The 12,465-nt window shown below is 38.3% G+C and overlaps 1 protein-coding gene across 1 annotated transcript; it reads left to right on the forward strand.

Moving 5' to 3' along the window:
- The first annotated feature begins 2,569 nt into the window (after positions 1-2,569).
- On the forward strand, positions 2,570-11,780 carry LOC141899802 (phospholipase A2-like). Its single transcript, XM_074786337.1, has 5 exons — positions 2,570-3,249; positions 8,811-8,921; positions 9,064-9,139; positions 9,664-9,783; positions 10,533-11,780. Exons 1-5 carry the CDS (start codon positions 2,998-3,000, stop codon positions 10,832-10,834), a joined length of 861 nt encoding a protein of 286 aa, XP_074642438.1. The 5' UTR covers positions 2,570-2,997; the 3' UTR covers positions 10,835-11,780.
- The last annotated feature ends 685 nt before the right edge of the window (positions 11,781-12,465 follow it).

Here is a 12,465-nt window from a genome sequence, read left to right on the forward strand (position 1 = left end):
AAGGACTATCAGGGTTACTATCCAAACTGGCTGAAACCGGAGAGCAGACTCGTGGGTGGAAACTTTAGTTAGCTCAATGATGTTCGGGGAGCGGTTGGCTTCTACTTGTATTACATACGTTGAAAAAAGCCAATTTAAATCTAACAAACAACTCGTCTCACTTTTTCTAGAATATCCGGATTTTAATTCAGATTCCCGGCACACCTTTCACACGAATTAAATTGACCCAGCTGTCTGCTTGAGGCGGTGAAAAAGGACACGTATCGAATTTTCTTCGTCATTCATATTCATCGTTCAAGAGAGTTTGTAGTTGCCACTTAAGACTTGGCTATATCGAAATTCTCCAAACTATAATAATCTACATGTTCCGTTGTGAGTTGACTCGTGTCTTTTGAATTTCTAATTCCATCATAATAAACATAAAAGCAGTTGATCATCCCTGAGACTGTTACAGGTCATCGCCGGATCCTTTATATCTTCGGCATCTTCACTCCCCCATTCTTCAAATCATCTTCCCTCGTTACAACGGACATTCTAGAAAAAAAGAATATGAGAAATGTTAAGAAAATGTATACACGCAACAACCATAACCACACGACTTTCCCCAAGGCTCGAACCTGGAAATGAAGCATTTCATATAGCAACTATACCACGCAGAGCTCCCACAGGGGGCATAGTTTTTAAGTTTGTAGAAAGTGTTCATTGTGGATGATAGAATAGATTACGGTTTTGTGTTCTTTTCGACGTGCACCACGATATTTTTACTCAATCGGGTGTCATCCCAGGTCGATGTTTTTGTTTATATTTCCTCTAAACTCTCGATTCATTCCAGAAAAAGCCATGGGAAGGTCAACAGTGGTATCTGCTGTAATAAACCGCTCCTCAACTTCACTGAGATGCCGGTGTAAATGTCTAAAAATGAACAACATCATTGATCCGCCAACGATAAATGTCAGTTGCTGTGTCAGAGTGAAGTGGGGGAGACTATCCCAGAAAAAGTGATCCAGATTTGCCTCGTGTGAAATTGAATATTCATGAATGTGATTCTATCAGATTAGTCAATTCTCTTTACTCTGTGGTTCTTATCAATTCTATCAATAATTCATCAATGCGACATTTAAAAATGTGTACCGTACTAAGTTTTCTCCACATCTTATCCAAGTTAAGTAAGTGACTTTTAGGTGAAGCAGTTGGATTTGTCTTTCTGATTTGAAACAACACGACTGGATAACTATGAAGCACTCTTTCGGGCTGCAAGGATTACGATACCTCCAATAAGAATGAGACAATTATTTAGTTCGACGTTTCAGAATACTCTCATCTTCAGCATTCCTTAAAATGACTTTTAGGATATAGTCGAAAGGTCGAATATGCTATGAGTTCAAGGGAATATTTCAGACTCATATTTTTCATTCTTCGGGGAATTTATTTCCAAATAAACTGCGAGCTCAACGAATCATTTTGGATTTATCTTTCATTATTAGCGCGGGATTCAATATATAATCACGACCATGGAAATATAGTCGTTTGCGTTAACCATCGTATGTAAGAAAACCCCTCGAATTAAGAATGTCCTTAGAATGTGTTCCTAATTGAAGAACGATATAATCTGAAGGGAAATCTTAGAATATATACTAAAGGTGAAAGGAGATTGTAAGAGATAGCTGTTAATGGTTATATTCCTTTAGCTAAGGATCTACCCAATCAATAGAAAAAGGAATTTTACGTATAGCACGTTGGGTCTTGTTTGTCAATTTGTTTCTGAAGTAATTTTGTATCTATTTCTATATATTCATTTCAAGTTGCTACGGTTTCTTCTCTCAGCAAGGTACGGCCTCAGTTTACGATTGTTCGAGCATGCGTCACAATAACGTCATCGACAACGAGCCAATCAGGCATGTTCTCCATATAGAAGGACACATGGCTAACCATTGGCCAAACTCTTAAACCAGGAACCTCTATAAATTGACCAGGGAAGTGTAATGGGTGTCATTACACTTCCCTGACTTTACATAGGAACAGTAATTACTGGTCCTGATGATCGAAACATAATGATATTGAAATGTATTTATGATAATAAAACATTGTCAAAAAGTATAAAGATATAAGTAAGATAAGATACTTGATGAATATATCAGTTTTATTCTTTGATTCGATTGTTTGATGGTATTTCTTTATCACACGTGTGTGCTGTTAACCCTCGTGGTGCACTCGCCCGGCACGCCGCCTAAAACATTCCTGCATTTCAAATCATGTGAAGTTTTTTTGTTGAAACACAATACAACACATACAAAGAATGTCTATATGTGTTATTAAAGGGCTTGTCGTGTCTTTTTATGATTTATTTTCCAGTTCAATGTCATTGTCATATCTAAGGAAAAGTCTCTGCCCCCGCGTGGTGGCTGAAGCGTGAGAAAAATGTTTCAGCGAAGCAAATGCTACGTGCATGACCAAAATGTTACCCGTTCCTATATCTCTGTTCTATTATTCTAAACGAAATCAAGATGATATCCCAAAGGTTGTATATCTCACCAAGGTAAACGCGCAATCGGATTTATATCGTGTTTCGTCGAGGTTCCGCCCGCCCGCATGCTCTCTTCCCAGATCACGTGATGCGAGAACGCGTCAAGGATTAATCGGTTTAATTGGATGAACCAACTCGCCAACGCCGACTCGCCGAGGTGTATTTATATTCGGTGCGATAAAAGCAAACGACAGTTCATTCATTCTTAGAGAGAGACGCCGGAGAGCTTCCTGTAGATCGGGGGTCGACTGCCACACCAGTACTACGCATAGTTTTTAATTGTTCTAAACGCGAGACAATTTATTCGAAAAACACGTCTGCAATGCCATATGTATTTTAATGGTTTTCTAATGTCTGTACTGTCGTAGTTATTTGGATTAAACTGACACAAGCGCCGGCGGCGGCCAGATCAACTTCTCTCATTCATATTAACTATACTTCACTTATATATAATTCACTCGCGGTGATTAACAATGAACGATTTCAAGGTGATCATTAGCTACATTGTTTTGACGACTTTTTCGTGCCTCATCCTGTGCGGGAAGGAGTCGCTGGCGCGATCGTATAAATCGTACGTAGCCACGATTAAACAACCTTTCGGAAAAGTGAGACTTTACTCGGACGGAGATCACGTCGTGACTGCATTTTTCGACCGTTCGGATGATCTGATATTTTGTCACCCGTCCGAGAATGGCACTGAAACGGGTAAAACCATATTTGCGGAGGTAGGTGTTTGTTAATCAAAATTTTCTTCATTCAAATTCGGTTAAATCGTCAATATCATATTACTGAAGTCGTATCTGTATTTGAGACCCAATTTGTATTTACAATCAAATTCGCTAGCTGTATCGTCATTGCTTGAGGCTTTTCTATTTTTTTCAATCCGAATTTGTACTTCCAATTCAATTACAAGTGTAAATTGTCATTTGGATAAGTCGTCATGTGAATTCGTCTTTTATAATGTTCGAGTCTATCTTGTATTTCGGCAATTCAATTTACCGTAGTGAATGTAAGTCAAAATAATGACCATCCTAAATATGACGAATTCGAGCGAATTTGACTGAGCATATGATACTGTTTTTGGAGTCTTTGATTTGAATATGTACACGTGTGCGCGCTGTTACAACCATTGAATTCATAATAACCCTTAACTTAAATCGGTCAAATCGGGGTCAAGAGACAAGGGAAAAAAATCAAACGACTGTTCTTACTTCTTTTATCGCACGAAACGATTTGCAGAACGCATTGCGACAAATGTCAAACGTCTTATGCAATATTGTGTATAAAAAAAAATGAATGGAGGGGTAGTCTAAACAAAACCTTTCAACTTTCAGCGCGTAAATAATCGGCGAATTTGTTTTCATAGAAATTAATTGACTATAGAACAGCTTGTTGATTTAGTTATTTATCGTTTGGTGTTACATTAAGCGCTTGCATAGACCGTGTTATTTACGATTTTGGCGGTTTATATTAAAGTAAAGCGTTATCTGAACCGCTGTTTAAGATGTCACTTTACACACTTCAAGTTTCTACCTATTTACATGATATTTGCGAATCGTTGTTGGCAATCAATGACGAAAGGTCGTTTATTTGCTTAGTTTATCACAGGCGGTCATCAAACCTATGCGAACAATGCGAAATGAGGAGAAATATATCTTTCTACTTTATAAGTACTTTATACGGAATTCACCCCTAAATTCCTGCACTTCGAAACGTTTTATATATATGTATGAATTTTATGAGGAAAAAATTATGTTCGGAAAATTACCGGCCCCGTTTGGAGATACAACTGTAAATCATGGTCTCAGTCAGTGAATAATTCTTGGATTGGTCGTAAATTGTCGAAACAACTCCCGCCTCGGGGCTCACTCCGGGTGTATTATGTATAGTTTAACTATTATTCAGGGCTTGGTTTTCGTCGATTGTACAGAAAAATAGACGATTTCGAAATTGAACATGTCTGAGCAAGTCTTAAATCACATCTGCTAGAGACCGCGAGACAAGGAAGGATGTTGTTATGCAACTAATTCCCGATTAATCATTTGGAATTTTCACTTCATCTTCTCCCACGCGTCGAGTCGTGTATTATTAGACAGAACAGCGACAAAGGTTCCATTGGTAAAAGTTCCCATTATGTGTAACACTTGAAGCATACTTCAACATTGACGAATTGTCAATTCGACTTTCTTCATCTACGTTTTGTACTGCGATTTATGATGAGGCAATAGATCTTAAAAAAACACAGTTCCGATTTCAAAATCTAAGACCCTTGCTTCTTTCCCGGTATAGGTTTTTCGTAGGTTTGTTATGAAAGGTACACACCATGGTTCGAATATATTATCACCAATGATACAATTGATCCTAACTCGAAATGCGATCACGACTATCTTCACTTTCATCCGAGTGTCTAGTTTTGATGACGTCACACTCGAATGTGGGCAGCAGAATGCTACGAGGACACGTTCTCTGAAAAGAAATACCACGAGAGTTTCCTTAACCTCGAGTTATATCAAGAATTTCGTTTAGGTATAATATTTCGTCATTATCACAGGCGGTTGGTTTCGAGTGTAAGGGTATCCGATCTCCAGTATAAAAACCTCCCACACTTTTGTATATGCAATTAATATCCGCTCGAAACTTAGATTTCATATACATTCGTTCGAATGCATTCACCGTACGCTAGATCGAACAATTTTCATTTCGCTTTTTGTGTAGAAAAAGAGGTGAAATATGTACTATAGAAATATGTAATGATGAGATAATGGTTATCGGAAAGATTAAGCGATGATCCGGGACTGGATGATAGACGAGGCGTGAAATTAACTCCGAGCTGATCTTCGCCGTATCTAGCTCTACATACTATCATTCTTTCTTCTATAGACACACTATAACACTGTCATCAGAGATTTACTTTGTAATCGAAGCAGTAAATTTCCTCGTCTACCTTTTTTCGTAGTTTAATTGATAAATAATAACGGCTATGGTATGGTACGAGTGACGTTTAGACTCAATTGTACGTACAAGCCATTTCCAAAATCTAAAAGAGAGTAGTGACGTTTAGACTCAATTCTATCAGCTATTTCCAGAAACTATGAGAGTAGTGACGTTTCAACTCAATCTTATGAGCCATTTTCAAAAACTGATGCCGGGCGTAGGTCGGCCTTCGTTTCGACTAAATTCAAAGAAAATACCATCGCCTATGCGCCCGGGCTATGCGCCATCTTAAATTAATATTTTCTAATCTTAAATGAATTTCGTTTTCAAACCATTCAGCGGGCTTATACATGTGTATAAGTATAAGTGGGTCCTTATTCACGCGAACTACGCACGAGTTCTAAAAATGTGAAATCGAGAAATGTGAGTGGTATCACTATAAAATTCTTTGCGTCGTCTCAAATTGCCGCTATTCATGTATATATAACGTCGCTAATTGTTTTATGGAATGCTCTGGAGAGCGGCGTGAGCCATAAGCGTGACCCACAGTTTTCTGATACAAGTATTCTCGTAACAGCTCTCGAGGCGTTTTCAATTCGTCTCTTAAACACAGTTTAATCGTTGGCCCAAACTAAATGACATTTTGTATAACTTGCAGGTGTTTAAATGTGTTAACCACACAAAAATGACAAGTATGTCATGGATGAAAATAACAGTTTCGGGTCGGGAGTGGCAAGTTCCATGGTCGTATATATTCACGCGATACTTTCTGCTAATCATATTTGATACGTTTATGATGAAAGATTAAGGTCTCACCGCAATCAGAACTTCATCGTGCAATGTGATGTAAAGTCTCTCCCACTCATAGTCCATAAATATACGCATATATAAAGCACACGAGTTGATAAATTATTCAGAAATTCATCGACATTAGTAGTTTTTTTTAGTATCGAGTCAGTTGTTAGATACGTATGTACGGCGAAGACATTGTTAAGAAAATACGGGTAGAGTCTTCAGAAGATGGCGGCTTCATTTGAAAGGGCAATGGGATATACATAGTACCCCAAATATATGAGAAGTGTTAACCGTTAGATTCCCATGATGACATGCAAAGAGATATGCACATGAGATATATCGGTGATGACAAAACAAATATTGTTTGCCCAAAGTTTTATTGTACATTGTTTTGCAAAACTTATACGGATCGTATCAGCTATTATCATTTTTTTAGGTGCAGCCTGAAGACACCTTCTTTATTGCACTGAAAGGCTGACCCATGTTGATTATGATAAAAATGAAATAAAGAACCCTCTTATTTTCTATATTGTATGTAGTGATTTTCGTTGAATCTTCTAGATACTCTCTACAGTATGATCTAACATCTCCTAGGAAACATATAGGACCCGGCATTCTATTCATTATTTCATCGTATAGTTCTCGTGTACAGGACAGTGGAAAGAGTGAAGCCACTCAAGCCGTCACTTAAACAATAATGTAACCTTCCGCTGTACATGTCCAAACTGTTTTTGCATCATAACAGTCCAAATCCGACCTATACGGTCGATATAAAGACTGCGCGTGTATGATTGTGGAAGAATTATTTAGTGTCGCCTTGAGCATAATCTTCCATGGATGCGATCACATAAAATCATGTTCAGACAACACGAAGGTGCAACGACCAAAAAATGAGGTCCATCTCTTTTCATATAGTCAAACATGTATAAAAAAAGAAAAAACATTAGTCAATGATGATAATCACTTATATCTAATTCGATATAAACCAAGAATTCTGTCAATTGGTTCTTGTTGGAACACCCCCAACATCCGTCCTAAAGGCTTCACGCAGCCCACGGCGCTCGCTGGTCCTAGAAAGGTTTATGTCCGTATTCTAAATTCCTGGATCCGACTCCGATCATTTCAAACAACCCACATATATAACATTCAGAACTAGTGAATGAACGAAGCGGCAGTATCAGTCAACATCCCACGGAATGTTGCAGAGAATGAGAGATGTTACCGTTATCATCTCGATGCCAACTAATGAAATAATCACATTATCACATTCCGCACTGATATGAAATAAGAATGCGAATCAGGCATTTCATAACAATCGGAGACGAAGATATTGTACATATATATACACGACGTCACAGTGCGTCATCGATTGACCGTCAAGCGAAAAAGTGAAAATCGTCCTCTGAATATTGTGCACTTCGACTTGGTCCCCTTCATATTTTTGTAATTCTGGTATTGTATATATGTATATATTGTTTTCTTTTTTCTACTGATTCGTTGTTCATTTGATTATGATGAATAAACTAACCTGTAACTTGTAACCTGAAATCCTTGATGTTTTAACTGTTGAAGGTTTATTCATCAATAACCGTATTCTCAGCGTGTACCACAGAATGTAAGGCGAGGATAGTTTTAGAACGTCGAAAAGCAGTGTGAAAACAAATGCACTTTCAGGGTGAAACCTCGGTGCGTTCATAACGGTTTAAGGAAAAAAACAAACGGTTAAACATTTACGACACTTCTTGATTCATTTCTCATTTCATTTCTATAAGTACTTTTTTACATACGTTGTTATCTAGAATCAAATTGTTGCTTTCTGGGTGCCCCTGTCGTGTATCTGATTCTAAACCCCGACATTCGTGTAAGTTCACTGATGGTTGTTCTCAGTATCAAATTGTCTGGATGTTAATTATGTTGGTGTGTCCTATTGCTGTCGGTGAAGTTCTCTGGGGAGCTGATTCTTCATACATTCTTGGAAATAACCTTCCTCATTCGCGGGCAATTTCATCTCCTTCTCGTTATTTGATGGCTACTTCGCCGTGTTATTACTGCGTGGAGGATATCGACCCAGTACCAGTAATGTCCGATTCGAACTTTGGCTTAATCATTCTGAACAGTCGTTTCTCCGGCCAGAGCAATATAAAGTGAACTCTTATCGAGGGGTATGGGGTGTCCAGGTCCGTGCCGAGTGAGGGGTCGTTCCTAAGATTTTCAAATTGTCCTGCTAAGTCAGTTTCAAAATTTGGGTCAATGTTCTTTAAAATTTTGATACAATTTTCATGTTTTTTTTTCGGAAAATGAAAAGTAATGCATTCTGAAATGATTTATTCCCGGGCACTTCACATTTTCTTTTTCAATCGGGAAGTGCCCTTTTTACGGTGAAAAAGTGCATTTTTCTCACAAAAATTCGGCACGGCCTTGGGGTATTTTCCAAAATCAAATACAGAATTCTTTCAACGTATTCGTCATACAAGAAATAGAAATAAGCAACTAAAGGAAACAATTTCTAAATCTTATTTTGTTTTCAATAATGTCTAATCTTCGTGTATTTGTGTAGGCAATCGAAGGCAAGTCCCAAAGAGATAAAATGGTCATTAAAATGGACGTTGCCAGACACGCGAAAAGATGTACGAAGTTTCTGAAAGGAGTTGAAGTTAGCAAATCATCAGTAGGTATAAAGTCGAATAAAAATGTTCTACTGTATTTGACACATAACAACCAGTAGACGTGTGACGCAGAGAAAGGGTTTAGAATTTAAGATTCTCCATAAACTCGATCTTTAATGCCCTTGCGCTCGCTTGTTTTTGTAGGAAAAGAGATTACACAAAGACAAAGGTAGATTTAAAACGGCGAAGATGATGTTAGAGCTGTATTATGGTGTACCAGGTTAGTATCAAACGATTCTTCAATAACCGGTTTCTAGGGTGGGATCTTCCCGTAATTACTGTAAATGGAATAAACGATCTCAAACCGAATTTTACAGTTGTTTGGTAGAATTTAACTCTTTAAATTCAATCGGTAGAAAATGAACTGATTTTGAATAGAAAGTTAAATAGAAGTTGATCGAGTTTTACAGTCGGGATCAATCAAACTCTTTAGTGACCGTACTTTGGTGACTTGCATTTACTCTCAGACCTTGGAAATAAAGTAAAGAAAATATACAATACAGGGCCCAGTTTCGTAGTTGTACGGAGGTAAATTTGACTTCGTAATTAAAGATAGAAAATTTCGAATGATTAGAAATGTGTGGAACTGTCCAGAAGTTGACACTGTATTCACCAGCGCCAATTACTAAACTAGCGCAGGTCATAGTCCAATCATCAACCAGCATCGCTCACTGGATCCGACGCAATCTGATTCGGGCATTAGACGATTATCTCAATCGTAATCAAGATGTGTTTTCAATTCAGGGACAAACTGGTGTCGATTTGAGAGACCATCGAATATAACACGAAAGTTAGGCGAACACAGAGAAGTGGACAAATGCTGCAGGCGATTTCATCGTGGTTGTCCGAATGGAACCATACCAGGTATTCATCTGATATTTTTCATTCCCAGAGCTCTCGTATGTTTTGTGCGCATTGGATTACGGATTTTTTTATCAGTTTGTTTTTGAGATGATTGTCTCCAGACTCAACTATAGGCGCCGCTTTGCTTTCCCTTAATTGACGTTCAGACTTCTCTTAATCCTTTAATACTACAAAAATACTTAATATCAATGTAGACATGTCTGAATGACGTGTATGTGTGATGAAGAGATCAACTCTTTCTTTCCCCGCCGAATAGACTGCTCAGTACTCATGGTCAATCCGATCCCTCCAAGTCACCGGAATTAGTTAATTTTCTACATGTAAATTCTTTTTTGAGAAACCATAACTTGAGTTCTATGGAGAAGCCTCCTGTTTCCCCGATGCTCAACCGATTACGGTGGAGTTTACTGTATTAAAGTAGTAACTGGTCTGGTCACTAATTTTGCTAAAATGGGCTTTGATTCAACTTTGACACTCGTAAAAACAAGCGACTCGAGATTTTTACAATCTATAGACGGTCATCTCAGTCCAGTGCGATCGTATTTAAAATTGAAAATTTCAACATGTCCCTCAACATGTCTCTGTCCCCAGAGTTCATAGGGATAGCGTTCCTTATATAGTTATGCCTTGGAAGTGTTAGGCGACTGCCATCTCAATAACGAATACTGTATTTCTAAAATAATGTTATGATGAAGGAAGTAAACAAAAAGATAAGAAAAACTTATTGATAATTTGCATTTTGTTTGTAGGGCATCACAGAGTGAACGGATTATATAATTATTACCCGTGGCCTTTGTATCATTGCCGATGTACGTACATGTTGAATCGATGTCTCAGTCAACTGACGGGCAATAAGCTGGCAAAACACGTCGGGGAACTGATCTTTAACCACGCCCAGTTACCGTGCTTCAGGTTAAAAAAATCGGAAAAGTGCTTGAAATGGAAACCGTGGTACACGAAATGCAGACAAACTGAAGATTCGACGGAAGCACACCGCCGCCGAGCTATCAAGCATTTTCGAATGCAAACCAGGGACGATACGCCCGTGTGAACTTTAGCCACAATTACAGTAAATTCAGCAATTATTCCTTCCAAGTTTGGTACATTTTCGTTGCCGTGGTTACTGTTTGTTTACCTCCTCGTGGAAGCGGTCATCAGGGATTAATCGAAAAGACCGGTGGCGACACGAGTGGGAGGTTCAACAAATCAGTATTTAACAGCCAGACTTGGAGGGCTGCCCAGGTTCAAAGGTCATAGCGGTAAAGAGTCTGGATTCAGAGAAGACGCGTGGTTGAACTCAATCTGCGGTGATTGATGTTCGACTGAAAGCGACTTTAAAACCCGCAATTTTAAACTTGATTAAGTGAAGTGTTGAAGTTAAAATCCAAACTCGTGGATGACACAAAGCACTGTTATTTTCTTCCGCGCGCTTAACTTGCGAATCTGGGCAGAAAACAGTTTTTATTTAGGACCGCTTTTGCAGTTTTGGTAGATGCTTTACTTTTCCGACAACCGTTTATAAACAGCGAAAACTAATCGTTAAGAATTTACGACGTGAGTCGACACTATGGGGTGACATCGATTGATTGATTGAAATTGATTTACAAAATTTTACTGAATTTACTGGGTCGAAATAATTTGTGTTGGCTTGAAAAAAGACAATTATTATATAGACATTTTTTATTATTTAGATTTGTTTCGAACCTGTGCAGGGTTTGTCTGCAAACTAAACGTGCAGGCTTTCAATGATTTTTAAAGAGGCGTCTTCGGATTTCATCGCTGGTTTCATATGTCGTGCATACATTGACAAAACACTGGGCCCAGTTTTACAAAAACTTTTGTGAAACTGGGCTCTGGTGGGACTGGCACGCTGAGTGAAATGCGGCAGGCCGCACTGTACCAGGGGTAACAGGGGTTAAACCAGTGAAATTTGTACGTCTCAATTTGCGATAATGTGTTGAAATAAATGAATATGTTTTTTACTTTTCAAAATAGAAGAATGTTTGTCATAATTGTTTTTATGATCAACAAAGTAGTTGAATTGTTCTGGTTAATCTATGAAGGAATCGAAGACGAAAAAAAGGAGTGGAAGAGATGAAACAATTCAGAGAAACGAATGTAAGACAACTGTTTGCATCACGACATACTGAATTTACTGATATTCCCGCTTCAGTTTGGTGGCAGCACCTTATGGTCACCTGGCGGAATTTCTGTGAACTAAAGCTACCTCCTGCTTGCCCGCTCACCTAGACCGTTGGAGCTCTATTCTTAAATCATATACAACAACCATTCCCTCTCTGAGAAAATTTATTTTGAGAGATACAAGTCAGGGTGCCATGAAACAGTTGGTTTTTCATTAAAAGCCGGTCCGCAGCATTACATTAGTTCTCAGAAATGCCGCTAGGTGACCGTACGGTGCTGCCACTAGGTTTGTGTTTGTTGAATGAAAATTCAGTGATTGGCCGACTTCATCGACCCGCATTATAAACTAAATGTTGGAATCCTTAAAAAACCTATCTTCTCCTTGTGTAGCTAGCATAATAAAAACACTTATTTTCAGAATGATGTGTCCCCTGCAATCATTTTTAGAAAGAATCCTAACACATTCTCCTCTATTCAGAAATAGAAACCACAAAAACTTGTTAATTAATTAAATACATCTGAAGACAGGTGTATTGTTCT

Source organism: Tubulanus polymorphus, chromosome 2 (genome assembly GCF_964204645.1).
Source record: "Tubulanus polymorphus chromosome 2, tnTubPoly1.2, whole genome shotgun sequence".
Taxonomy (NCBI): Eukaryota; Metazoa; Nemertea; class Palaeonemertea; order Tubulaniformes; family Tubulanidae; genus Tubulanus; species Tubulanus polymorphus.